This window comes from Cavia porcellus, unplaced genomic scaffold, assembly GCF_034190915.1.
Source record: "Cavia porcellus strain 051 isolate PalLab524CR breed Dunkin Hartley unplaced genomic scaffold, mCavPor4.1 scaffold_4, whole genome shotgun sequence".
In the NCBI taxonomy this organism is placed as follows: Eukaryota; Metazoa; Chordata; class Mammalia; order Rodentia; family Caviidae; genus Cavia; species Cavia porcellus.
In genome coordinates this window covers 69,583,340-69,611,159 of record NW_026947487.1, presented here as the reverse complement: position 1 = coordinate 69,611,159, position 27,820 = coordinate 69,583,340, and the positions used below count along the sequence as shown (strand labels likewise).

The window sequence follows — 27,820 nt, the reverse complement described above, 5'->3', positions numbered from 1 at the left end:
ATCTTGGACTTCAGAGATCTTTTATTGAGGACAAAGCAAAACAATGTGAGGCTGAGGAAACCAATATAAAAAGTAGGCAGCTCAATGATAAACATAAAGAAGTTTCAAAATTACTACTTATACTTAAGGCAATTTTAAAAGTAAAGTCTTACCCAAAAAGCATTTATATAGCATTGAAAAAAATACTGAAATAACTTGATTAACACAGCTAAATTATCTGTGTAAAATCTGTACAGCGGGGACCTGTTTTCAGCAGGTAAGCCTATTTACAAGTAAGAATCTCTTACTCTTGTAACATGGTCCTGTATTTAGAGAATGGCTAACTCACATCTTGGTAGAGTTAGTCTGTAAGGCCTCAGTGCTCCCACACACATTCCAGGCGGACCTACTTCCACCGGAGAACTATTTACACTGCCCTGTGAACACACACATATATACACACTTTGCCCCTCCAAACACCTGGAGTGAAGGAGCTATGGCTCATTCAATTTTATATGTACAGTGACAATTAATAGGCACTCAATGTTAAAACGCATGAATGTTACAATCATTTTATACCACTAGTTACATTTCAAACATTCTCATCTTACCCATCCCAAATTAAAAACACCAACTGCTACACAATATAGTACTTTGGGGGCTTTTTAACATAAATAAATATACTACATTTACTACGTTTCAGAATAACTGCACAAATTTAGCGTTCTCCTTGGAATGGAAAACTTGCTTGGAATTTACTTCATTCTTTTCCTCTTTTTCAAAAGTGCATCTCGTAGTGCTAGCTGGAAGATAAGAAAAATAAAAAGCATTTAAATATGACAACTCTTAAGTACTCCCATATACTAATTTGGTTATAAATAAGCTTACCAAAAATAAATCAGTAAGTCAACAAACCATCCTGAAAAATTACAACTAATGAAACATGCCCTAAGGATCACATGCAGGGTGGAGGCTGCCACACTGCCAGGAAATGTACAAAGCTTGCCACACATGTTCTAGCTCACAGACACAAAGCACGAGACAGTAGCAGCTCTAGGAAGGAGGGACCTGTGTATCATCTACCACAGAGAACACACAGCACCTTCTGTTCTATGTCACTCTTAGTGTTTTGAAATTGTGGATGGGACACTGTCTGAATGAAAACCAACAAAACAGTGTATCATTTTCACAATACTTTTCTAAGATTATATACATTCCACTAATACGGTACAAATGTATAGACCATTTAAAGCTTTTAGATGGCATTCAGCATTTGTGCAGATTTAAGTATTTCCTACAGTATACAATTGGAAGCAGAAAAAAATGATCCCTTACATGCTAATTTTCAAATGTGCTTGTTTACTGTAGTAAATGAACTGAAAGATACTTATAATAATAGGTAAATGCTAATATCAGATATAAAGATTCTAATTTTGAAATAAACTTCAAGAGTTGGGGCTCAAGATAAAATATTTTAGTTAGTGTTTTTAATTTTTAACAAGTGTATTTTGTGTTGGAAACATACAAAAACAGTGACTTATGCATTATAATTAGACTCAATTTAGGTTTTAATCTCCTCCAGTCCTTCTTCACCAAAGGAGTTCAGTTCCTTTCACAGGGTAAAATTTGAAGATGAAGAATTTAAGATCTGGAGAAAAGGACAATTTAAGGACCAATGTTTGAGGTGAACGTACAATATTCCTTATAAATAAAGAGCATTATCTGGCTCTGGAGTGAATACACAGTACCTATCCAGTCTACATAGCTTGTGATATTTGGGAGTTGGGGGTGGAATGCATCATCTAAATTAAAACCAAGAGGAAAACAAACCTTTCTTCACAAGTATCTTTTCCAAGATCATATATATTCCACTAAATATGACAATACAGACCATTTAAAGATTCTTCAATTGTCACTCCAAAATAACCAGAATAAAATTATCAAGAATAAACAAACTCGGGCTGGGGATTTTGTTCAGCAGCCTAAGTGCCTGCCTGGCAAGTGCAAGGTCATGAGTTCAATCCCCGGTACCAAAAAAAAGAAGAAACTTAAACTCAAAAAAAAAAAGGTAATCAAGGCAAATGGACAATCTTAAGTGTATAATGAATACTGTTGCATTAATTTCATGCACTATTCTACTTTTAAAAACCTATACCTTCTAAGGTATTAACTGTTTTGCTTTGTTAAAACACATTTCTGTGTGGAAATTGCTTGCCTCTACCTCTAAATGTTCAACCTTTTTGGATTTTTGATTCCTTTCCTTTAGCTTATGCCTGGACCTTGATTATCTTTGTAGACAGACAGGCAAAACAGGATACCTAAAGTCAGTGAATTTCTTTTAACCTAATTTGGCTAAGGAGGTATTACTAGACTCAGTTAAAAGGGTAATTGCCAATAAGTGCTTTACTCAGAGTACCTTCTGTTGTATACTGGTTGTAAAAGGAAAAAAAATATAAAAGAGAAACTATTCTTTTTAAAACTCTTTTCTTTTGAAACTGCCTAGCTCTGTAACTGCTTCATGACTTTGTAATTACTTTAAGCCCCGTAACTACGAGAGCAAAACTGAACATACAAGATGTCTGATTGTACCACTGCACCAAACTTCATAACTGATGATCATTAATGTCCCTTTGCAACCAATAATCTCACCCTACTAGCTAATCAGAAGAATTACCAGACTGTTCTGTCTCACCTTTTATACCTCCTTCATCCCTCCTGTTTGTGTATCATATAAAAGTCCTGGAACACCAGAAATTGGGGCCTGATATTCTGGAAATGATCCCAATCAGTGGCTGTCAATATAAATAAACAGCCTCCAAATCCTTGGTGTTCTTCCCTTTCAAATGCCACCAACTGCTGAACATAAAACACAGTATATTCTCCCTCCTCTTCCTTTAACTTCCTAAAAGTTCCACCACAAGAAGCTCTCCTCCTCTATCATATGCTTTACTGCCCTCTCCTTGTCATCCAAAGTCACTTCTTACAGCCGCACAAGATCCTGTAAAATGTCACCAAGGGGGAAAGGTGATGTGAAGTGTAATGCTTCTTTCCCTGATAGCCCATGAGGACACAGGGCATTTTGAAGGATGTGGTGGAGTTGCACTTTTTATCAGGGAAGCCATTAACCACACATGGCTATGGAGCATCTGGAAAAGTGCCTAAGCTTAGTTTGGTAGCACACACTAAAGCTGGCCTAATGGAGACCTGCCTGAAAGGTGGCTAGTTCAAACTGAGACATGCTTTGGTGTGAAAGAAATTCTATTTCAGATGGCTCAAAAACAAGAACATAAAATATCTCATGAATAATGTTTATATTGACTATGTGTTAGAATGATAGCATTTTGCTGTAGTATACTAAATAAGATGTTATTTAAAATAATTTTATCAGCTTGACATCGTGGTATAAGGCTGAGGAAGGGGGATCACAAATTCAAGCCATCCTGGGCAACTTAGCAAGACCCTGTCTCAAAACTAAAAAAGGGTTACGACTGCAGCTTAGTGAGACAGCCTTGGGTTCAATCTCTAGTACTACAAAACAAACACAGATACACACTTTAATCTTTCCAAGAGATGTCATGAGTTGCTAACAAGGAACAAAACAGGTTTCTCTACCATGGCAAAAAGGTAAACTACAAGTAGGGACCAGGGGCAAACTGTTAACTAAAATGTAGCAAGGTCACATAAACCTCATAATGAAGCAAGACCTTGGCTACTAAAATGTCATTAAAGGTCAAAATAGGATAGATTAATGGCAAAATTAATACTGTGGCGTTTACATGATATACTGAACACAGTTAAGATTATAAAACCATTCAGGGAACCAGAATTACCACCCACACAGACACAGTGCTGCCCTGGGGCACAAATCACTTCCTTCTGCGGGCTGGCGCTTGGCCAGCTATTTAGGGACACTGCCTCAGAACACAGGACTGTGTCAGCATAGAGCTGATTTCCTGGAGTTCCTTCAAAATGACAGTTTGTATACTCTGATGCATTCCCAGGGGAGGGAGATAAACAGATCAACTTAGTTTTCTACAATGAATTAAACAAAAGAAATAAAACCAGGGGCCAGGGGTTTAGCTCAGTGGCACAAGCATCTGCCTGGCAAGGGAGGGAGGGAGGGAAGGAGGGAGGGAATGAGAGAGGGAGGAAAGAAAGACAGACAGACAGACCAACCACCTGAAAAGCACAAGGTCACCACTAAAGGGCATGAATGCCAAAATGAAAACCCAAAATAGTCTGTTAAGATCACAGCTGTTTGCAAAGAACATATAAGGCAAAGATCATGCCACCCACTAAATTCTTTGTCTACTGAAGCTTCCCTAAAACTGCCTGAGACGATGCCACACAAAATGATTACTACAGAAAAGTACCACGTAGAGACCCACCCCTGAGCACCTTTCACCATCAGAAGGCTTGCTTCCCTCAGGTAACCAGCATGGGCAAGAAAAACACAGCCAGATACTCTCCATGTACCCTCAGGCTGCTGGTGGAGATGCCTGTGTCCCACAGATAGCCAGTACAAGCCAGAAGAATTGGGCAAATACACCCAAGTATGCCTGCTGTCATCAGGGGAGTCCCGGTGTATCCATGCAGGCTGAGAGAAGCAGCCTACCACCATGCATCCACGGCTATCAGGGAAACCTCAGTGTAGCCGCGCAGGTCTGAAGCCCACCCATGCCCTATTATCTGATTTCTAAGAAACTCAGGTGTCTGGCCCATTCTCTTTCACCACAGAGGGGTAGCCAACGTGGGAAGTACTTGGGACCCCACAGCTGGCTTGTCAGGAGGAACCAGGAAAATGTCAAGACAAAGGAGCGAAAGGCAATCTCAGACCTCCAATCCACACAGAACAAGTCTGGGAGATATAGATATGGAAGAAAATGAAAGCCACACACCTGAAATTTCTGAAAGGACAGCAACTGAAGTAAAGAAACAACTTCATGAGGCTGTAAAAGTAATCAGACCAGAAATAATATCTCAGGTAAAAAAAGAAATCCCAAGCATAATGAAAGAATTTCAGACCATATCGAAGGAAAACACAATAAAAAAAAAGCATAGGAAAATGATTGAAATCTTGGATGAACACTATAGGAAGAAATTACAATGCATGAAACAAGATTTAAGAAGATCTAAGAAATTAAAAACTCCATCAAAAGCTAGCAAAACTGTTTAAAAGAGACTAAAGATAGACTTGCAGACCTTGAAGACAGGCTTGCAGCTAGCAATTATGAAAGAAAAGATCTCTTAAAAGTAACAAGAAACCAGGAAATAACAATTGAATGGCTATTTTCAAAGAAAAATAATTTAAGAGTGATATGTGTCAGTGAAAAAGCAAGGGCCAACAGGAATGACATAAAATGGCTATTTACAGAAGTAACAGCAGAAAACATTCCAAACATAGGAAGATAACCTGGCATTCAGACATGTGAGGCACATACAATTCCAAATCTATGCCCAGACATATAATAATCAAGATCTCAGAAGATCTCTTTCAAAGATCAAAGATCTCTTTCAAAACTGACGGAAAAATAAGATACTTGCATGATAAAGAACAACTGAAGGAATTCACAACCACCAAACTAACTGCAAAGAGTGCTAACGGGTCTTTTGAGAAAAATAAAGATGACTACAATTCCAGGAACAGCAGCAGAAGGGGATCGCCAAATAAGAGAGGCAACTGAACAAAGGGGAAAAGTAGGGGACCAACAGCAGGGGGATACATGGCAGAGACAAGGCAATGCATGTCTGTTGTAACCATGTCTTAGTGCACCACCAGATGGCCTTAATTCACCAATAAAAAGAAACACAGGGAGAGTGGATCAAGAAACAGCATCTATCAATATGCTGTATACAAAAAACACATTTAACTCAAAAGGAAATTCATAGACTAAAAGACAAAGGAGAGAAAACAATGTTTCTTGTGACAAGAAACCAGAAAAAAGCAGGGGTAGCTTGCCCATCAACTGCAGAGTGGATACAGATGTGGTATTTTCATACAATGGAAAGCTACTCAGCTATGAACAGGGATGATTTCAAATATCTTATAGGTAAATGGACACAACTTGAGATCATGCTCATAGGTAAACCGGTTCAGACTTATACAAGTGAACAATGTGTTATTTCCTAGCGTAAAAAACTGAAGGAGTTAGTGGGATCCAAAATGTACAATAGATATTGTGACAGTAATGAGAAGAAATGTCTAAAAAGGGGAGGTGATAACCATTGTTCATTTCTTATTATCTTATATTGAATTAGTCATTGTTTTCATAGTTTTGTTAGGTTTGGTTTTATTCTGTCTTGCTGTTTTTTATTTTACTGTGTCTGATGGTATAGGTAGCTATTTTGAAAATAAAGGGATGTATTATGGTAGTCATTGCTGATTTCCTATCATCTGGTTTTGAAGTCTTATAACACTTTCATTCTTTTGTTTTGATTGGTTTTATTCTGTTTTGTCTGATTTTATTACATCTGATTGAATGGATAGGTATTTTAAAGAAAACAAGAGCCTGTATGTTAGCCACTGTTGACTGTCTATTATCTTGTTTTATAGTACTGTATTGCTTTTACTGTTCTGATCTGATTAGCTTTATTCTGTTTTGTTCTCTTTAAAACAAAAAGAAAAGAGTACAGAACAAAACCAGAGAGAAAACTGTTAATACAAATTAATTTCACTAATCAAATGACAGAGAATTTTAGCACGTGAAAGGCTCTCGGGGTGACCTAGCCGATTTTTCTTTTACTTATAGAGAAGAAAAATGGAGTGACTCCCTCTGGTCACACACCTTAGTCCTAACCAACTCAGGTCAGAGAATTACCACCCTCATAGCTCCAGAGCTCTTAGTGCACCACTGAACCCCAAATGCATAGGTTTTAGAAGCTACAATCCATCAACCCTAAGGCAGTTCTGCAACTACAAACCTGTTCCTGCCACCAGGACTGCAAGTCACACTCACCTGCTTTTCTCGGAAGGACCGTTTGGTTTTGGACCGAACATTCTGGCTGTATCGCATCATCATAAAGTTCTTCTGTTTTTTCTTTTCTTTATTTGTGGAACTGGAAAATGGATTCATTTTGGTTTTCTTTCTCACAAATTCCTTTCGGTCTGTCTTTCCAGCCTATTGGCACAAAAAGATTCATGTTTTTTCTTAGAAGTACACACTTTCCAAGTTATCTGATTAACATAAATGCAACCTGTGTGCTTCACACTCTGCTGCATGGGCTGGAGATTTAGCTCAGCGGCATAAGCGCCTGCCTTGTAAGCAGGCAGTCGTGAGTTCGATCCCTGGTACCGATTAAAAGGAAAAAGACAAAAAAAAAAAAAGAAATGAACACACTCTGCTGCATGCCATAGACACAGCAAGACAGGATACAATCCTCGGTTCCAAGATTTATCCAATGGAGAAATACAATCAGGTATCATAATACAGGAGGAGGAGCTCCATGGGAGACCAGTACTTTGGATATTGAAGCAGGAAAAGTGAGTTCAAGGCTAGTCTGGGCTACATATAGTGAAACCCTCATTTCAGAGAGAGAAAGGAAGGAGAGTGGGAGTTCAGTGAAGGAAGGGTCCTAACTCAGCCTGGTGCAATGAGAGGACATTCCCAGAAAGGGAGTCAAGTAAGCTGCTTTCTGCACATGGAGGAAGTGCAGAGCTTTGCAGGAGGTAGTACAGGGTGCGTGAAGATGTGGAGGATGAAGAATGTGAGTTTCTGAACTCATCTAAATAAGCTTAGTATAAAATAGAATGCAGAGTGGGAAGAGGGTAGTGTGGCATGGCACATAATGAGGCTGGAAATGCAGGCAGGATGCAGCATGAACAGGTCCATATGGACCTGCAGCCAACACTACTGACTCCAGCTTTTCAATGACCATTTTGACCTGACTGTTTTCTTATTCACTTTGAAAATGAACTAAACCTCCTGATACCATAAACATGGAAAACAACCTTCCTGTAGTTTGTATTTTTTTGTTTTGCATGGTGGTTACATGTCTATATACTACTGTCAAAACTTATTTAAGAGTTAAAACCTATGCACTTTATTGTACATTAATTATATCCTTACTTAAAACATAAAAACGCTACTCTAACCTAGATGTAATAGTACATGTCTATAAACAAAGCACTCCGAAGGCTGAGGCAGGAGGATTATAAGTTCTATTTCAGCCAGGGGAACTCTGGAACTTAGGAAAACCTTCTCTCCAAATAAAAATAATTTTAAAAAAAAGACCTGAGAATACAGCTCACTGCAAAGGTTGTAGATTTAATCCTCAGTGCCACAAAAAACAGACAAACATACTTCTATAGATATGCAAACTCTGAATTATATTTCATTTTATTTGCCTCCCTCACCATTGCAGTTGCTAGTCGTGTCTCCTTGTCAGACTTAGGTTTTTTATGAAGACGTTCAATGTCTCGAAGAGACAGTAATTCACCCCTGGGGTAAGAGAAAAATAAAACCGTACATAAATACAACTCCCTTCCCCAATACTTTCATTACCATACAAGTCGACTGACAAATGGTACACATGCTACCTTACCTGGGCTCCTCGTCACTGTCTATTTCAATGTATTTCCTCTTTTGGGCTTTCCCTGGGGCGGCAGCGAGCTCTTTCCTCATTTGGGCCATGCGGATTTTCTGGAAGTCCTCTTGAGTCAAGACTCGACTGGTGCTGACAGCTGCAGCCTTGGCCTTCCGCTCCTCCGTGTCCATGCTGCTTAGTTTCTGGGACTGCAGAGCACAACAGGCTCATTACTGCCCACTGTGGGGGTTCCAGGCCATGCCAATGCTAGTGTCCAACAAGGCCCAGCATAAGCCAAGTCTTGATAAAGGTAAGAGGGAGGTACTGGTACAGAAATTTTAAGACTTACAATCTCTTGCTGCTGCTCTTCGTCGGAAGAGTGGTGCACATCAACCCATTCACCATCAGCTTCCTCCTCTTCACTGAGACTGGTACTTTCCCACCCATCTGTGTGAGAAAGAACTCATTAAAACTGTCACTCCATATTGAATATTTAGAGCCAGATGAGAGAAATCAAGCAGCAGAAAAGGTAATGAACCTTGAACCGATTCTCCACTGGCAAGGAAGTGCACAGTTTTTGTTTTTATATAAGCCACATCAACTTAATTAACTTAAGGAGTTGGAATTAAATATTGGCCATGTATCTATCGTAAGCCCCAACCTTATAATCACTTTCTCTGACCCTCACAGCTCAACAGAATATGGAAACACTCCAGAGTAAAGTCCTACAACCAGAAATTGCAGCCCGCAATCAAATTATGGCTAACTCCAGAATCCATGTTTCTCTCACTGAATTAACTATCTATAACAGCTGTATTTGAATACTTATTTTGAGCAAACAGCAAGTATCTGATGACTTGTCTAAATATACTTAAGTGGGTATAAGAAACTAGTTTTCATTATTCGGAGAATTGAAGTAGACGATTTTAGACATGAAAGAATCTTGTAGATACCCAATAAATAAGGTAGCTTCCCATGATCTCTAGACCACCAGCTCTTTGCTACACACAAACACTCATGATAGGATCTTCAACTCATTCTATGGTTTCCTATCTTGCCATGTGATCTTGCCTCAAATAATGAGGAAACAAAAATGAACCTTCAGGGGCTGAGGCGCAGCTCAGTGATGGACGGCTCATGGAGCATATGAGCATGCACAGGGTCCTGGGTTCATTCCCAGCACCAAGGAGGAAGTGGGAAAGGGAGGGCAGAAGAGGAGGAGGGAGGGAGAAGATGAACCTTCATCATTTTCAGCATCCTCTTCTTTCTCAATTTCCAGAACCTCTGCTCCTGGAATGTAATCTTTAGCATCTAATTCACCATATTCTTGTACTCTTGCTTCTACAGAAGCTTCTGTAGGTTTGCCCTAAAGGAGATGAAATTGTTTATACTAAGGTGATCAGAAATATGTAAGACAGGATTATGAATTCTGAAGGTAGTACTATAAAAAATGGAGGTAACCAAGTGACAAAAGTTCACCATAGGACAAAGTAAATACCCCAGAGCCAGATGCTGGCCACTATTCTCTGTCTTCTAATCCAAATTAAGATACTGGCTATTAGTAAGGAAAACTCAGATTTGGTCTCCAAAATACCATCTGTCTTTCTGTAATATACATACATCCCTTGCTCCTTGGAAGAGGTGGTACCTGGAGGAGGAATGGCCTATTCAACCCCAGCAGGAACTACTGACTGAACTCTCAGATTTAAGCTTTCAAGTTTAATCAGCCTGACAAGTTAAAGAGTCAATCATAGTCAAAGAACACATGCTAACTACAAATAGGTAAGCCCGTGGTATTTAGTCACTTATAGTCTAAACATAAATAAAACCATAACACTATCAGTACTTACAAGAAAAACAACACAAACACTAAAATTCAAATAGCAGAAAGTTATTCTCACATTATGAGATCAAAACCTTTAGCTCCAATAGCCACAGGCTTTACTTACCCGGAATTTTTTCTGTAACATCTGAGGATTCAGCGTCCGGAAGAGCTGGATCAAAGTTCTAGCAGACATCATTACATCTATAAAATAATATCTTTAACTAAAATTTCTGGAACAAAGAGCACAGTGAGATAAAAGTGAGACTAGCATACAACTTACTCTTATCTTTGTGGGTCTTATATTGAGCCAGGTCTTGGAGAAGCTCCTCAGTCATGGCTAGAGGACACCGAGCTGTTATCTCCTTTATAGCATTGATACTAAAAGAGGAACAAGGGATTAAAAATAAAGCAACTTTATGTGGTTTTAAGAAAATTTCCCTAAGAAATGAAATAAAAAGGAATATAAATGGGATTTTATGTGGCTTAGGTCTCTAAAACTGCAGCACAGTAGAACATGAAGGTGGGAGTCTTACTGAGCTTTTATTCCAGATAGTTACTATGCTTCCTGTGCTAGTGGATATAAAGAACAGTGTCCAAAAGCTAATTCATTCAAATGCACTTGTTTTCTATAGTAAAGGAATTAAGTCACAATAGCCTTACTCTCCAACCCTAGGGAAAGAAGGGACCAGCTCAAGTAAGAAAGGCTACACGTCTGTCAAACTTCCATCCCAGCAGTATTTTCCAGGGGAGATAAAAAGTAACTGTCTAATAAATTGTTTATCAGGATGGTATACAGTCTTTAAGCCAGTAATTTTTAATTGCTCAAAAGAGCCATGTGTATGTACCAGCTCTCCATGATAAATGTAATCATTAGGTACTGCCAACAAGTACTAATAAAAAAATTATCAAAAAAAAGGGCACTGAGTTGCCCTAAAATTAAGAGCAGTTCAATAGTAAACCATTCATTTCAGGGTAGGACTTACGTTCAGAAGAGATAAGAGATAAACATTTAGAGGTTGCTGATCATTCACTCGCTAGAGTAAAACTAGATAAAAACCAAACTGCTGACTAGCAGCATGAATACTTTTACTTAAGTCCCTACTAAACCTGACCAGTAACACAAAAATAGTAAGCCTCTTGAGAAGATTAAAGTATATCTTAAATCATTTTTCTAGAGGTCACACTGCCAGCTGAAATTGTGCAACTTGTTAATGCAAGGCAAACATAGCACACTAAATATCAAGGGCCCCAACCATATTGTACTTACCCTACTGTCATGACCTCCCCAGAGTTCTTGTCAGTAACAAAATTGTTTGCCACAGTCATAAGCAATGACTGAATGATCTGAGTTAGAAACAAAAGAAGAGAGAAGTAAAAGGGAAGTCTATACCCACACAAATCCCCTGTGTATGAAAGGGAGCAAGTTATCCACACGAGAAAAGAGCCCTCTCCCTTTCTTATAGGGTTGGAAGAGAACAACACTGAGGAGGGCAGAGATAAAAACATGCTATTACATTTTACTCTCCTCGATACAGAAAAAAATTTAGAATAACTCCATGCTTTTTCATCAAAGAAAGGAATTACCACCTTTGAAAAACAATGACAATAAACTTAATAAAATTCTTGACCTCCTCTACTCAAAAAATATGAAACTAAATCAGTATTAACCTGTCCAAAAGAAACTTCACTTCCCATGAGCTGTACAACTGGGCTTCTTGTATTTATCTCCAAGAGACAATGTCTTCCCTGATCACTTAGAAAGGAGAGCAGAAGGGAAACCCTTGGGAAGAACAGACAGACCCAGCAGTGGCACTACGCTGCACATGCCAGATCCAGAAGTCAGGCTTAGAGTGCTCACCTCTGGAGGTACAAGATGATGAGATGCTTGTGCAGCAAACAGGAGGATCTTTGTTACTTCTGAAAATGTAAAAGGGGAGAAGGGTCACAGAATCATACTGCCACTCAGGACTACAGCAACATGACAAGCAAGTCCCAGCCCTCACACTACTGCCCCTACTCCACCTGAACACTCAACTCCCAGCTTCCTTTGCTTCCTTTAGGTCCCAGCTCAAGGGCTGCCTCCTTAAAGTCTTTCCTGACCTGGCGATTTTAAAAAGAACCAGACCTAACACTCCTTGTTGCCCTTACTCTGCCTTCTTTCTCTTCAAAACACATTTTTACTTGAACACATCATATAGATAGCAGTGTCTGTGGCAGTACCCATGAGGGTAGGGCTTTATGGTCAGTGTGGAATTCTTTATGTGTAATGCAATGGCCACCACAGAAACTATTGAATAAACGCTTGCTGAATAACTAAAAACACACAAGCATGTATGCATACACCTACCTTCTCTTCAGAGGGCCAGCATAGTTAATGCAAAAAACAAGGCCTTTGGAGAAGAAAAAGTGAAGCACTTCTTGAGGTGAACCTAGTCACTTTTCCTCTATTGACACCTTACAGGATCAGTCTGAAGAAAGGCACTTTACACAGTGCTTCACTCATGTCAAAATCTCAGTAATTAGTTTCTTTCCTACCTTAGCTCAAACTCAAAGAAAACAAAATCTCGTTTTTCCTGCTTCTGTGTTGTTTTTAATTAATAATGCACAGTAAGAGGAATAAGAGATGTAAGATAAAATCCTCTTACCCATGATTACAAAGTTTGGAAAAAGATCAAACTTTTTTTTTCTGTAATGCTCAAAGTGAGCATTTATCAACACTATGAAATGACTTGCTTTTGGAAACTGATCTTCTGTTAACTAAAACATTTACTATAATTGATGAAGAGAACAACTAATCCATCACAGACTCAAGAAAGAAAACATAAGAGCTCTTTTTCCCTTCTCTGCTATAAAACACACAATACTTCACTCCTAACTCTGTCTTCAATGATTCCAGAAGGAGCCACCAAGCGGACATACTAAATGAGATTACCTCTCTGGTGGGGCTGCAGAAACCTTTGGAGAAAGGGGTAGAAATTGAAGAGAAAAAGCTGTAAAGAGAATACACCACTGACTTTAGTATTTATGTAACTGCCATGCAATTTCATTTTCCTACAATGCAACTATATTACCAAGATTAACTCATCTGCAATTGATTTTTTAGTTTTGTCTCAATAAACAATCGCATCACAGAAATTTTAACATGTTCTAGCAACCAATGAAGAGAACTCTCAACTGAGAGATAGCTTCACTAAGTAGAGGAGAAAAGTATACACCAAATAAGCCAAGAGAAATAGGAGCAACCAAAAGGTAACATTCTTCGACTTGTAAAACTAGTGTGGCTGTAGATCTGATGTTTCAGTGTTTAGAGAAAGCACTGATATTAACACTTCAAAGCAAAGCACAAAATAGAAATTTGAAGCTGAGAAGCACTAACGTAATCTGGTCGTCAAACAAAAAAATCACAGTAGGGATTTTTAATTGTTTAATTGTTCAAGCTTTTTTTTTTTTGTCTTTTTCATTTTTATCGGTACTGGGGATCGAACTCACGACCGCCTGCTTGCAAGAATTGTTTAATTGTTTACCAGTCTAAAAGCACTGGATGAATCACTGTACTCAGTATTTTGGAGTAAACTAAGTACTCTGGAGTGTTTATTTAGATAGCCATGCTTAAATCACAAATCACTTTGCTTTCCTATCAAGCCCAAATCTAGCTCTGACATGAAATTTATGAATGTTAATAAGAATTGGGGTTGATCCAACTCTGAGACAACTACTCATGGAGAAAGCACTCACCAGAACAGATAAGCTTTTCTTAGGGAAACTAGCACTTTCACTTGCGTGCTTTCATTTTTAACTTGATATATAGCTGTCCTGTTTGACTGCCAATAAATAAGCTCTCTCTTACTTTTCCTAATTTGCGGTGGGTGACAGAGAAGAATTATTGGAGATAGAATCCAGGGCCTCATGCCTGCTAACCAGGCACTCTACCTCTAAGCTATAATCCCAGTAACCACTGCATTTGATAAAAAAATTTAAAGGAAAGCAACACATCCAATAATGCAGAACTAGTCATGAGATTGGACAGGAAACAACCTCAACAGTCATTTCTCTATGGCCTGAATTTCTGGGCACCATTCCTTTTGCATAAATGGCAGGTAGTCTGAAGAGTAAATGTGAAGCCCCTACACAGACATGCTATATGTACATAAACACTGTTGAGAAGCTCATATAATCCATTTTAATGAAAAATACATGATTAGGGACTGGAACTTCACAAATATGACAATTTCCTACCAGAGGGATCTGGAAATTGGGAAAGCCACATAGTGTTAAACTTTGAAATGAAGTAAGAAACAATAAAATATATGGATTATATAGACTCAGGAAAATGTATATATGAAATGAAAAAAAAGAAAACACAAGAGGTGTTCATAAACTGAGTGTACGAACTAAAATCTATATTCATGGGGAGCAAAACAGAATGATAAAAACAGCTATTGTAAACTTAAAGATTACTGGTAACCGTATGAATGTAAACAGCCTCAGAGTTAAAAGTCAGATACTGCTTTATCTAATGGCTTTCTTTTTACTTAGAACATTCTACTTTTAACATACACCAAAAGAAAGTATTTCAAACCTCATGGATTCCCACCAATCTGGAGATGAGGTTCATAAGCATCATCTTCACTTCAAACCTCTCCTTAGAGTTCTCTAGCTGCCTGAGTAGTTTTTCTGCAAAATCTGGAAGTAAAAGGATCACAGTTCATTGTGGGTCCACAGTCTATACAACAGGGCTAGGGGAAGGGAGTAGTTAGATCAGTGAAAACATCAAACGCAGGTAAGCATATCTTCAGTGATGCCCAGGGTTCATCTTAAAGATCCTTGAGGCTTATGTCACACCCAGAGTAACTGTGATAAGCATGCCACCAAAAAGTTCTCTAGAGCCTTGCTTCTCAAAGTATGGTCTACAAACCAGCAGTGTCCAGTTTATCGGGGACATTCTTAGAAAATTGTGGTTTGTGTGTACACTCAACTTTAAGAAACACTGACCTAGAGCAAATGCTGCTATACATTACAACATAAAGCATTCAGAATTCCAATCTCCAGTCAAACCCCAAGTCATCTAAATCACAATCTCCAAGGTTAACAGGACCTAAGCATCAGTATAGGTTTAGAAACTCTCCAGGTAATCCCAATGTGTAGTCAAGTTTGGGAACTCATGTTTTAGAACAAGGCTAGGCCTGTAATCCCAGCACTTGGAAGGCCAAGGCAGAAGGATCACCATGAATTTAAGGCCAGCCTGAACTACATGCTGAGTTCAAGAGCAGCCTCAACTGCACAGATTGACTCCATATCCAAAAAAACAAAACAAAAAAACAAAAGGAACGGGCTGTTCCACTTTTGGTCTCAGATCAATTTTTTATGTTTAAAAAAAAAGACCAACAATAGACTATCAGTTTCATTTGGTTGAGTACAATGTCTTACCACTTTTGCAGTGTTAAAGCCACAAATCTCAGAGGGTCCTGTTCAGTCATATTTTTATTCTTCTGCTACAGTTTAGGAATCACTAATGTCAATATAGTGTTTTTTTCTTTTTTTTTTAAGAGTAGGAAAATTTATTGGAGAAAACGAATGGGGAACGGAAACTGGGAATGGAGAACAGAAATAGACAGGAGGGGGTCCCAGTGGGTTGCCCCATATAATCTTCTACATTACAACCAACTAGGAAAAACTGAGCATTTATTATCTATAAAATAACAATGGTCTTGTATCCCTTAATATCTGGAAAGCACAAAACGAATTTGATAGCAATAAAGCCAACAGGGAACTTGCAAATTCAAATGTACCTTGGGGGTCATGGATCAAGTGAATTGCTGAAAAGTTAAACACCTCTGGCTTTTTCTTCTTTTTTTGTTTCTGAAAGAGAGAGAAAACACTTTCCACCCTGAGTTACAGTGATGCCTGCTAATGAGAAAAACACTGTTATCAAACTCTGTAAGCTACTTAAAGGATTTTGGAAATACAAGCATTAAAACATACACAGGGGCCAAAACTGCTGATTTTCAGAATAATCATTAAAAAATATCAAATGTACTTTCATTTCTGTATTATTGAGAAGACACGTTAGTTAGCAAAGACACTTTCAATACAATTCGCTTTGATCAGACGAGTGAAAATTAATTTAAAATATTAGTCTTAAAAAATTCACATAATCCGGTATGGTAGCACACACTCAGTGAAGCCTGGGCAACTTAGCAAAACTTGGCAGGACCCTTTCTCAAATAAAAACTAAAAAGAGCTTGGGGGTGTAACTCTGTGTAAAAGTCACAGGATCAATGTTCAATACCACCAAAAAAAAAAAGAAAATCATTCATCATACAATTCTAAGTTTTTAAAAAATGTTACTTCTTGATTTCAAAGTCTTAAAAGCTCTAAGTAAAACCTTATGTTCTTCATTCTGATAATTTCCACCTAATTTCCCAAGTACAAACCTCACCTTGAGCACTTTCATTGCCTTTTCCAACTTCTTCTTATTTTTGGCACTTTTCTTCCCTGTAGCATATTGCACGAGCAGGTCTCTTGCTGTGGGTCCTTCCTCCTGAGGAAGAAACTACTCTATAAAACTGAAAATTAGGAAAATCTGCACAGAAGCCATATGCAAATTCTTTCTGGTTCTGTACTCATTCCACACATCAACTAAAAGTCAACACTACAACTTTTACTATAATTATTCTAGTTACTTGGCAGGCTGAACTAGAAGGATCACAAGTTCAACAAGTCTGATCAACTCAGCAACTCTATCTCAAAATAAAAAAAATCTCCAAAATATAGAGATTGTTAACTCAGTGGTAGCAAGCTCTTGGTTTAATCTTTGGTACTGTTAAATCTTTAAAAAGTAAAAACTATGCACATGTGTCTGGAAACATAGGCACATACAAAAATTTTCACTGCAGCATTTATCTTTATATTCTGCTTTTGCTTTTTTCTTCAATATGTTAAACACAAGTCAACTTTGCTTAATACCTCTAAGAAAAGTTCATGACATCATATTGATTTTTTTCTTTTAAAGATGCCATGACATTACTCCCCTCCCTTTTCTCACTGTAACCTTCATCAATGTTGACAATAACTCAAAAATACATCAGCAGTAATTTTTATTCTGATTTTATGTACAGCAAGTTCCCGAATTATGGACATTCAAGTTATGAACTTTCACAAATACGAACAGATCTCACACTAGAAACATCTGTAGATGTGAACAAATCGCAGAAGTAGCTCAAGTGTCGGCCAGACACTGTCACAGTAGTGCTGCTGTGTGCTTACTGTACAGTATGATAGTGTACAGTAGTGCAGTGCTCAGTTGGGGCCCAGGATGTCCAGAAGCAAGAGGATAAGCAATGGTGATGTGGAGGGACTGCTAGGAAGTACAAGGCAATACATATTGTGTATCTGCATAAAAACTCATACTGTCAGCCTTACAAACCAATCTGACTTACATTCTCCCAGAATGGAACTCATTCGGATTTTGGAGACTACTATAGTAAGATACAGATGTAGCTGTAAAACTAAAAATATATTGAACAAACGAATGTTTTATTATTCAATCAATCTTTCTGAACACAAGTAACAAATTCCAAATACAAGAAAATTTCAACAGGGAAATACTCAGTAAAAGACAAAGGTAACTTTGTAACTTAACTAGTCACAGATTTTATAATTTCCACTCAGAGCAATAAGGAAATCTGATGAACTGTGTAACTCAGAAGAACCTCTGATTAAACTAACCTCAGATTCTGAGTCGCTATCTTTTTTCTCATCTTCATCTTTCCCAAGGAAAAATGTAAGAGCAGCAACCAATATCTAAAGATCAAGCAGAAAACAGTCAGGTACCTAACCCAGCTCATAACAAAGAACAAATTTTATTTACACTCTATACATATCTGTGCCTGGGATCTGAAGAAAAAACTTCACAGGTGGTAGGATTTTTGTATCTTTTTCTTAATCAAAATGTTTTTAGAATTTCATTTGCCCCATAAGTACATAACTTAAAAATCTTTAGGGAAGGGGGTGTAGCTCAGTGGTAGATTACATACTTAGCATGTAATCCCCAGCAACACCACCCCCAAAATGAAAAAAAAAAACCCACAAAGGTATATACAGTTATTCTTCTGGCAGACTGTCAAGATTAACCATGCCCCAATGCAACAGAAATAAGGTTAAGAATCACAGGAGGAAACAACACACATAACTGTCGCTTACTCCACAGTGTTTGAAAAATGTCATGATAATTCTGTTTGTCTCTTCTGCAGCACAGAAGAACCAAGGAAGCAGTCTCAGGACAGAGGAGCAGCATTCAACCGAGGCTGAATGACCACACCCACACACACCCTTCCCTCCCTCCCATGACTACATCCACTTGGGCAGACACCCTACCCTTCTACCTTTTCTCCCAGAAATGGGACACCCAGAACAATGCTCACCTTGGTGACCTTAGAGAAGCACGCCGTCGTGATAACATTGACGGTTTTGGCATCATTCCTGGAAGACAAGTGTTTTGGGGTAAGTTTTCACACTACTGTATTTCATACCACAAAATAAACAGTATAATAAATACTAATATTCTAATATTTTAAGTCATGGAGTGCTAAATTAGTCAACCACAGGTAAAAAATTTAATTATATTTTAACCCACTCTTATGACAAAAAATATGTAGCCATTAAAATAAAGTATTTGAAGAGTGTTTAATGACACAAGAACCTACTCAAAGTTGCTAAGGGGAAAAAAATCAACTTTTAAGAAAAAAACTATACAATAGCAAAATTCCAACAGTTAAAAATGCACATTAAATAAAAAACCAAGAAAGCATACTATAAAATATTAACAGTTATCACCTCTGGGGTGGAATTATATATAACAGAAAATTTTTCTAGTTTCCCTAAGTACTCTGTTGCAATGAATATTACTTATATTGTAAAACAATCAATAAGAAAAGCAAAAAATGTGAGTTGGGACATTATACCATACAAACAAAGTCTATGAAACATTAATTGAATTGATTTGAAACCAGAATAGCAGAATTGGTAATGCAGGTTTCTAAGTCAGATCTGGGTCTGAATTTCAGTCTTCCTCTTAATAGCTAAATTCATACACTATTAACTTCCATCTCATCACCTATCAAATACAGATAATTCCAGTCAAGTTGCATATTCTGAAGGTTGGACGAGGTAAAGTGCCTGACCTATTAGCTGCTCAAGAATGGTAGTCAATGTCCTTAGTCATTTTGATTGCCTCTGTATTTTTATTTCCAACTTATTCTATGATGGGTATACTACAGTATGCAAAATCAACCAATCATATACTTGTGCATGTGCTCTGTATTAATTATAAGTGGAACAAGAGTCTACTACTGAAGAGAAAAGACTCATGAATCTATTACCAGATGTTCCTTCTGTAGAGCTCAATCATCACATCCAAAGACATCTTGGCTGCAGTTGCATTGCTATCTCTCAGCATAGTGTACATGAAATTCTGTAGTACCTGAAGAACAGAAAGAAGGTTAAAACGCCAATGGTACCAGTAATAAAGACAAAAGGACACTGAGTATGGTGGCACATGCCTGTAATCCCAGCACTTGGGAGGCTGAGGCAGGATTGTTGTCATAATCAAGGCCAGCCCAGACTACATAGCAACACTGTCTCAAAACAAAACAAATAAAAAAGACAAAATGCTACTTACTATGTTCACTTTATTGTTCTTGTGTTTTGAATTTATATTCTTAATATCAGCCACAATATGTGTGTATAAAGTCTGAGAAAAAGAAAAACATTACACATTAAACCTCACCAACATTTCTACATTTTTATTAAATTTGGAGAAAGGTATAAATTTACAGAATGACTTAATCTTACCTATATTTCATTCTACCACAAAGGTAATAAAACACAAACAAAGGAAATAAAAAGCAAAGTAAAGCTGCCTTGAAAATGTTACATATGAAGGTACTACAATTGGTAAGTGATCAAAATACTATATACTATGAATGTTTAAATTTTAAAAAGTTACTACAGAAAAGACACACTGAGGTTAAACTCCCTCAAAATACTGACCCTCAATTTGATCACATTTATCTCATTGTTCTTGCCTCTTTCTTTCTTTTTTTCTTTCCTTCTTTTTTGGTACTGGAAATTGAGTTTACAACTTCACATTTTCCAGGCAGGCACTGTGCCACTGATATTCCTGGCTCTTGCCACTTTCTAAAGCAGATCCAGAAGTCTTCCTTATCTTTAGGAGGTGTGATAAGCATTCAGTAAATGTCAGCTACCAATGCCATACTGTACACATTATGGCTGCTTTCTTATTAAAATTAATAACTGTGTCTAATGATATAAAGCATTGATAATTTAAAGGACTCCAAACTCCACACATTTTTGTATCACCTCAAAGAAGAACAAGATATAGAGGGAAAAAAACTTTTGCTCTTTACCTTTCGCAGAAGCTTATCATGGCAACGCAGAAGTTCAAAGAAGAGTTCCAGCAGACTTGATGGACTGATGAGATTCTTATTTCTCAGCAAGATCAAAGCTTTGCAAAATGTCTCAGGAAGGAAAGAAAATATGATATAAAACAAGAGGAAACAGAGCCTACATACCCCACAGAGTTCTCTGTCTCTCATTAACATGGCACTTTTCCAGGCAGCAGAACAAGCCACTGACCACACAGACCTCACACTGGGTGTAGGAGGAGAGAGGCAGAAACAGGAGCATGGCAATGAGTAAGCACAAAAAGGAAGAAAAACACAAAACACATGGTCATGAGTCCATAAGAACAAGACAAGTGAGGTAACTGACATAACAAAGTACACTGTCCTTCTTCTGAAATCCTGTCAGCAGTAAGAATGGCCCAGTAGTAACTGTAACACTCTTTCATTTGTTTGGCTTTTGGTTTTTTCAGACAAGGTCTTGCACTGTGGTCTTGAACTCACTGTGTAGCCCAGTCTGGTCTTGAACTTACAATCATCCTGCCTCAGCCTCTTAAGTGCTGGAATTACAGAAATGGACCATCATGCCCAGGTAGCTGTAGCACTCTTGCTTACCACTAACTCTCACGTGTTGCCCTATCACCCAATTTTTTACTTTGTTTTTCCTTTGTGACAGAGTCTTACTATGTTCAGGTTGGCCTTGAACTTACTATGTAGCACAGGCTGGACTCAAACTCATGACAATCCTTCTGCTTACTTCTAATGCTAAACTGCATTAGATAAAAATGAGGGCCACAGATTTAGCTCAGTGGTGTAAGCACCTGCCTGGCAAGCGCAAGGCTGTGAGTTCGATCTCTGGTACCAAAAAAAAAGTCTTCATTAGATGGAAAATTAAACTCTTGGAGAAAAGTTACTTTCCAACTCTTGGAGTTGAAATGGGTTTGGAACTATTTTCATTCTTTCAAAAATATCACGGGCACTACTAAAAGGACTAAGTTCCTCTCAACCAAGTGGCAATAATTAAAACATGGACTAACAAAACTCAAAAATACATTAGTAGAGGCTGGAGATGTAGCTCTATGGTATAGCACTTGCCTACTATGCAGAAAGCCCTGAGTTTGTTTTCAGCAAAGCAAAAACAAAAACAGAAACAAAGTCAATTTAAGAGAGTATTTTATAAGGTGGTTATAATGTTCTGCCAACAAATACAAAGTTTATCTATATATACAAGAAAAAGAATTTGGGAATGATTCCAAAAGTCCTAGAAAATACCAAAATAAATTAGATAGGCAAAGCAAGTGGGTAATAAGGATTGGGTGTTACTGAACCAATGAAAAAAATAGGGTTTTCCAGCGTGTCACAAATAATTCTTTTTTTTTTTTTTTTTTTGTCTTTTTCGTTTTTATCAGTACCAGGGATCAAACTCACAACTGCCTGCTTGCAAGGCAGGCGCTTATGCCGCTGAGCTAAATCCCCAGCCCACAAATAATTCCTTAAAGAGAAATGTTAACTATTCAGGCTCAATTTCTCATGCCCTAGCAAAGAAAATCTTTACTGTATGTTTTGAAACTTACTAACCAGGCTTGGGTTTGTTGCTCAGTGGTAGAATACTTCTTTGCATGCACAAGACTCTGTGTTTAATCTCTAGCAATACAAAAACCCAAATAATCATCATAGAACCCTATAATCATAAGCACACATTCAATTATTTAATGAGCATGCCAACAGACCAGTTTGGTCAAGTACCACCAGCCACACAAAACTTAAAAGAAAACCTCAGTAAGAACCAAGTCTCTAGTCTCAAAGTCTCTAATCTGTATAACCTATAATATGTATAACCTATATAATCTGTATAACCTTACAGACTTAATCACAAAACTAATAGCCACAATTGGAAGCCCATTGAGCTACCAGGCCCCACGTCCCATCTAGGTCAATTAGCTGAAAACTTAGAACCTGCACCTTTGGCTTGTCTGTGATAGTATTTTTTCTTTGGGGCCTAATCAAATAAACAAAATCCTGAAGAGATATAAAAACAGCACAACTATAGAAATCCCAGGAAAATATAAGAATGAGAAACACAGATGTACCTAGGAACTTGGCATTTTTACAAATTTTAGTACAGGATATTAACATGTGATCCTAACATTTGTTGTACGTATTATGTAAAAGTATTTGAAAAGCAATATACTGAATTTGAAAATGCCTCACTTAGGCTGAGCTCCCTAGAGGCAGTGCTTTCTCAAGGTTGCAAGTGACTACAAGAAAGGAAAGATTCTCACCAGGGATGTGAAGATAGCAGGAGAGAGCAGAGAAGGGAAAAGCTAAGCAAGTGTGTGTTCTTGGCAGCAGTGCAATTACAGAAGCATCAGGAAGCACAAATCTCCACAGCAGAGGTGCCATATCCTGAGGGTCATTAGCAGTAGATATTCACAGCAGGTGGGGGAAATGGGCATTCTGGGCTGGTACAGGGAAATCCTGATGAGTACCCAAGTTCGACTATTCCTGTGACAATGTTTAAATGCCCAACCGGTCCACTTAATGTACACAGTTACTGAATTATCAGAGATACTACAAATTGTAACTAGAGTTCTTGATATATATGAAATTTGAATGACTAGAAAGTATGACCTATTCAAAAGACAGAAAAAAGCACCCCTACAAAGCTGGCATGCTATAGAAAGATCAGAGAGAGCAATGAGATGAGATCAGAAACAGACAGGATACAGACCACAGGCAGGAACTTAGATCATGATAATAAGTTTGCATTTTCTCACAAGTATAATGAGAAGTCACACAGGAATCTCATGAAGGATTAACCATTCTGGTTTGTATTTTATAAAGATGGTTAGCTGAGATGCTGTCCTCATCTAAGCACACAGTCCATGCATCCACAAATACAGTACAGTTTATTGATCCAAATACTGGTCCTACCATTCGAAGATCTGAATCTAAGACTGTGTGATTATAGGAGAGAAGATCTTTGAGCTCTTGAGGAAAGTTACTTAGATGTTCTGGATAGCAGTGACCAATCTGTAACAAAACAAAGATTTTTCTGAAATTAATTTCTGTTCTACAATTCAGAGGCATGGATTTATCGTGGCCTGTTAAAGGCTGTGTTTCATAGAAGCTGGTGGTTCAACATCGCCTTTTCCCTCTTGTATGTTTATTTCTTACCATTTTTATAGTTCCTCTACTTTTTGTACAAAATTGGTGACATGATTTAGAACATTCTTGTATAATGAATTTAAAGGGAAAAAATATTTTCAAGATTTTTGTTTTGGCTGATTCTGTGGAGGTCCAATGAATTTTTTTAACTCACTGGAGAGAAAGCAAAATTTGCGGTTCCTTAAAAATCTTAAATTTCCACTGCCAATAGTGTGTAACACTGATTTTTGTTTTTTTCAAAAATTATTTTCTTACCTGTGCCATAAACATCACTAGCTCTGCCAGTTCTTTGCTGGGTTTATTTGGTTGTAACTTGAAAATCTCCACATTGGATTGGTAGTGATTATACTGCTGGAGAAACTACATGGAAATAAAAAAGAAAATTTATCACATTCTATTTATTATATAACTATCTCAGAGTATAATGAATATCCATTTAGTAAATGTCTTTGACAGTGGCACGGATAAAAATATGTAACTACTTAAAAAACCAGCTCTGTCTAACCCATTTTTCTCCCTTTCCTCGTCACCCACTTCAAACTAGCATGGCTTTCTTTTTGCTCTTCAAAATACGAGCCACATTCCTGCCCCAGAGTGCTATATTTGTTGTTTATTCTGCCTACACTACTGTTCTCCTAAATACAGGCACAGTTCTTCCTCACTTCTCTTAGGTCTTTAATTCATCAGTTATTATTCCAAGATCCATGACTAACCCATTTAAGTTTAACACCCTCTCATCATCCTCACATACATACAATTTTTTTTTTTTTTTTAAGGACAGGGTCTCGCTGTGTAGTTCAGGCTGACTTTGAACTCACTATGTAACCCAGGCTGGCCTTGAACTCTCTGTGATCATCCTTATTCAACCTCCCAAGTGCTGGGATTACAGGCATGTGCTACTACCTCAGTTTATACAGTCAATTTCTTGTTTCGTTTTTAGTGGTTACCACTATTTAACATACCACATATCACCTGCTATTGTATATTTCTTATTATAATGTAATCTAAGGAGAACAGAATTTTCATCTACATAGTTCACCACTATGGTCCCAGTGCCAAGCACACAGCAGATAATTAGTATTTGTTGAATGAATTAACTTCACTTAAAGATAGTATTATCTATCGACATGAACTTCAGTTAAAGACAGTATCATCTACCTGCATACAGAAATTTAAGAAAACGAGTTATCCTTCATTTCTTTTTTTTCTTAACCCCCACATCCCTGCACCAAGAAATCCTACTAGCTCTACTTTCCATGCAGAGTGCTCCTAATTTGTGTTAATGTTGATAATTAAGGTGACACCACCATTCTTTTTCTGGACTATTCCAGGAGCTTTTATATTACTTATATTACTTGCTTTGATTCTAGTCTTGCTCCTCTACAATCCACTGTGTATGTGTATGTGCGTGTTTGCTTGCACACACACACACACACACACACACACACACACACACAAATCGCTAGACTAAAATTTTTAAGAAGAATTTTTTTAAAAAATTTTGAACAAAGTCTTGCTAAAGTCATCCAGGCTGGGCTTGAACTTGCAATCCACCTATTTCAACCTCTCACAGAGCTCAGATTACAGTGCTGCCTCCACCTTACCAGAGTAAACTTTTTAAAATATAAATCAGATCATGTTGCTTCCTTGTTTAAAATTCTTCAATGGCAACCAGAAACAATGAAAGTATTATCACTGCATAAAAGTCTTCCCTGTTCCTGGGATCCAAATCAGCAGCCTCCACTTCTAACATATTTCTGCCCAGTTTTATTTTCTTTACAGCCCTTTGCACAGTAGATCTATCTCATTAGAAAGAAAATAAGCCATGAGAAGGTAGGTCTTGTCTCTGTTTTATCGTTGTATCACTGTGCCTAGAATTATATTGAGACCCAATAGATAAGTGCGTTTACATATGTGTTTAAAGGAATAAAAGTGGATATCATCTTCTCACAGACTAAAATACATATATAGTATTTGTAATTAACCTCTCTCATTATACAACTGGTCAACAGAACCAGGCTTCAGAGTTACTTGTAAACTAATGCTCTTAAACAGAAACCCATACAGGCCTGCATTTACTGGTTTGCCATGGTTAAACAGTGCTTTTCACACCTGTAAGTTTTGCCTGTTACTATTTCTTGTACCTGTCCCTTACTGTTTATTGTCATTCCCTTGATCTCTGAAAAGGCTTTTTCTAATGGTGATTAATAGACACTGTTTTAGTATCTATTAAAAAACATTCAAATAAGTATATGTGAAAGTGCGAGGGAAAAGGGAAATGAAAAAGGTCATACAAAAGATGTTGACTACTGAACAACTTACCATATACCAAGGAAGAATCATAGGTAACCTGTTTAATGCTTTGAAACAAATGCCTGTCTGAAGCGGCCGCCAGACAAAACCACCGCTTTCGTTTTGTCATCTTTCAGTTCAAATACTTTTAATTTCACAATTTATAAAATCAGTATATAAATCCCATCATAACCTAGGCCTAAATCAGCCTCATACTTTCCCAAAGCAATTCTGACATTCACATCACACTACCTTCCAATCAGTCTGAATTCTGGCTTAATCCTAAACTCCTGATTCTGACCCTAGAATGTGATAACTGCCCTCTTCCCGGCACAGCTCAGGGTTTTTATATACGATCTATCAAGTGTTAGCAACTAATACATGCCAGTTTCCCACAGGAAAAGGCCGAGAAACCTGACGGAAGCAGGTTAGGAAAGAGCCCTGTTCTCTCTTCAGAAAAAATTTTTTCTCTTCAGAAAAGTTTTAAAGGGTGTGTCGTTGGGACCGGGCCCTACACAGCTAGCTGAAGATCCCAAGACGCAGAAAAGGAACCATAAGGCATATTCCTTTCCCAAGACGTCCCCTCCTTTTAAGAGACCCCAAACATAATAAAAACGTGCCCTCTCCAAGTCTACCCCGGAAATCCAACCGCCGGCGCCAGGCCACTAGCGTCCGAAGCGCCCTGCGCCCACCTCTTCGATGTAGGCCGGCGGGTCCCGCTTAATCAGATTCTGTAACTGCGGCAAGTTGCTGGGCAGCTTGTTGTTGTGTCTGCTGGACATGTTGGCTGTAGGTTGGCTCCTCGCGTAGTAATTCTAGAAAAACTTGCATCCAGCTGCGACTGGCACTCTGGTTGCCGAGCCCAGCCGGAAACAGCACGTGGGACCCTCAGCAAGAAGCGCCATATTGACTTCTAAACGAGCTACGGAAGCCTGCAAGTGTCAAACTGACTCGCACAGCCTGAACGCGCTGAGAGGTTTATACGCGACCGGCACTCCCCATGAGCAGTTACTGAAACTTGCATTTGTGCAACGATAGGCGATGTAAAGTTTGGGGATTTTTTTTTTTTTTGCCATTAATTCATATGAACTTCTTTCATCATCCCAACCTTCTTACAAGAGAGAATTGTATTCTGAGGTGGGATTTTGTTTTGTTTTGTTTATAGTAATGGGAATCGAACGCAGGACCTCATACTTAATCAGGCAGGCTTTGTGCCACTGAGCTAAGTTTCCGGCCCTCAACCTTCTTATGAGACAGATGGTTGTGTGTGATTTTAAATATTTGCTTTTATTTTGTTTTTAACTAACTCATTGTGACCTGAATAAAGAAAAAGAGTGTGCTGGATGAATTGTAATCCTATTAAGCCAGTAAGAAATGCAAATAAATTAAACTATGGTTAAACCTTTCGACACATTATTTATTCAGGGTTTTAGTTCACAGCCTGGTAATTCGAAGAGGCAAATGAGTTTCTACAATCTATCGATGTTCCATGTTCGAAGATAAATATTGATTGGTTGAATGAATTAACTGATAATTGTTTACCCAAAAAAATACATGATCACCTATTGCATGGTAGGTATTGTTCAAAGATTTTCATTTATACTAATCTGTT

At 37.9% G+C, this 27,820-nt stretch overlaps 1 protein-coding gene across 1 annotated transcript; it reads right to left on the bottom strand.

Annotated features, from left to right (window-relative positions):
* Positions 1-3: 3 nt before the first annotated feature.
* Positions 4-27,136, bottom strand: Sdad1 (SDA1 domain containing 1). Its single transcript, XM_003477599.5, has 22 exons — positions 26,901-27,136; positions 24,172-24,276; positions 23,683-23,781; positions 20,755-20,865; positions 20,007-20,078; positions 19,708-19,808; positions 18,751-18,808; positions 18,056-18,130; positions 16,767-16,868; positions 16,117-16,186; positions 14,907-15,010; positions 13,260-13,317; positions 12,186-12,244; positions 11,595-11,671; positions 10,608-10,705; positions 10,452-10,528; positions 9,742-9,868; positions 8,852-8,949; positions 8,521-8,711; positions 8,333-8,417; positions 6,936-7,097; positions 4-782 (listed from the first exon to the last, which is right to left on the bottom strand). The coding sequence occupies exons 1-22, from the start codon at positions 26,988-26,990 to the stop codon at positions 735-737; spliced, it is 2,067 nt and encodes a 688-aa protein (XP_003477647.1). The 5' UTR covers positions 26,991-27,136; the 3' UTR covers positions 4-734.
* Between the last annotated feature and the right edge of the window lie 684 nt (positions 27,137-27,820).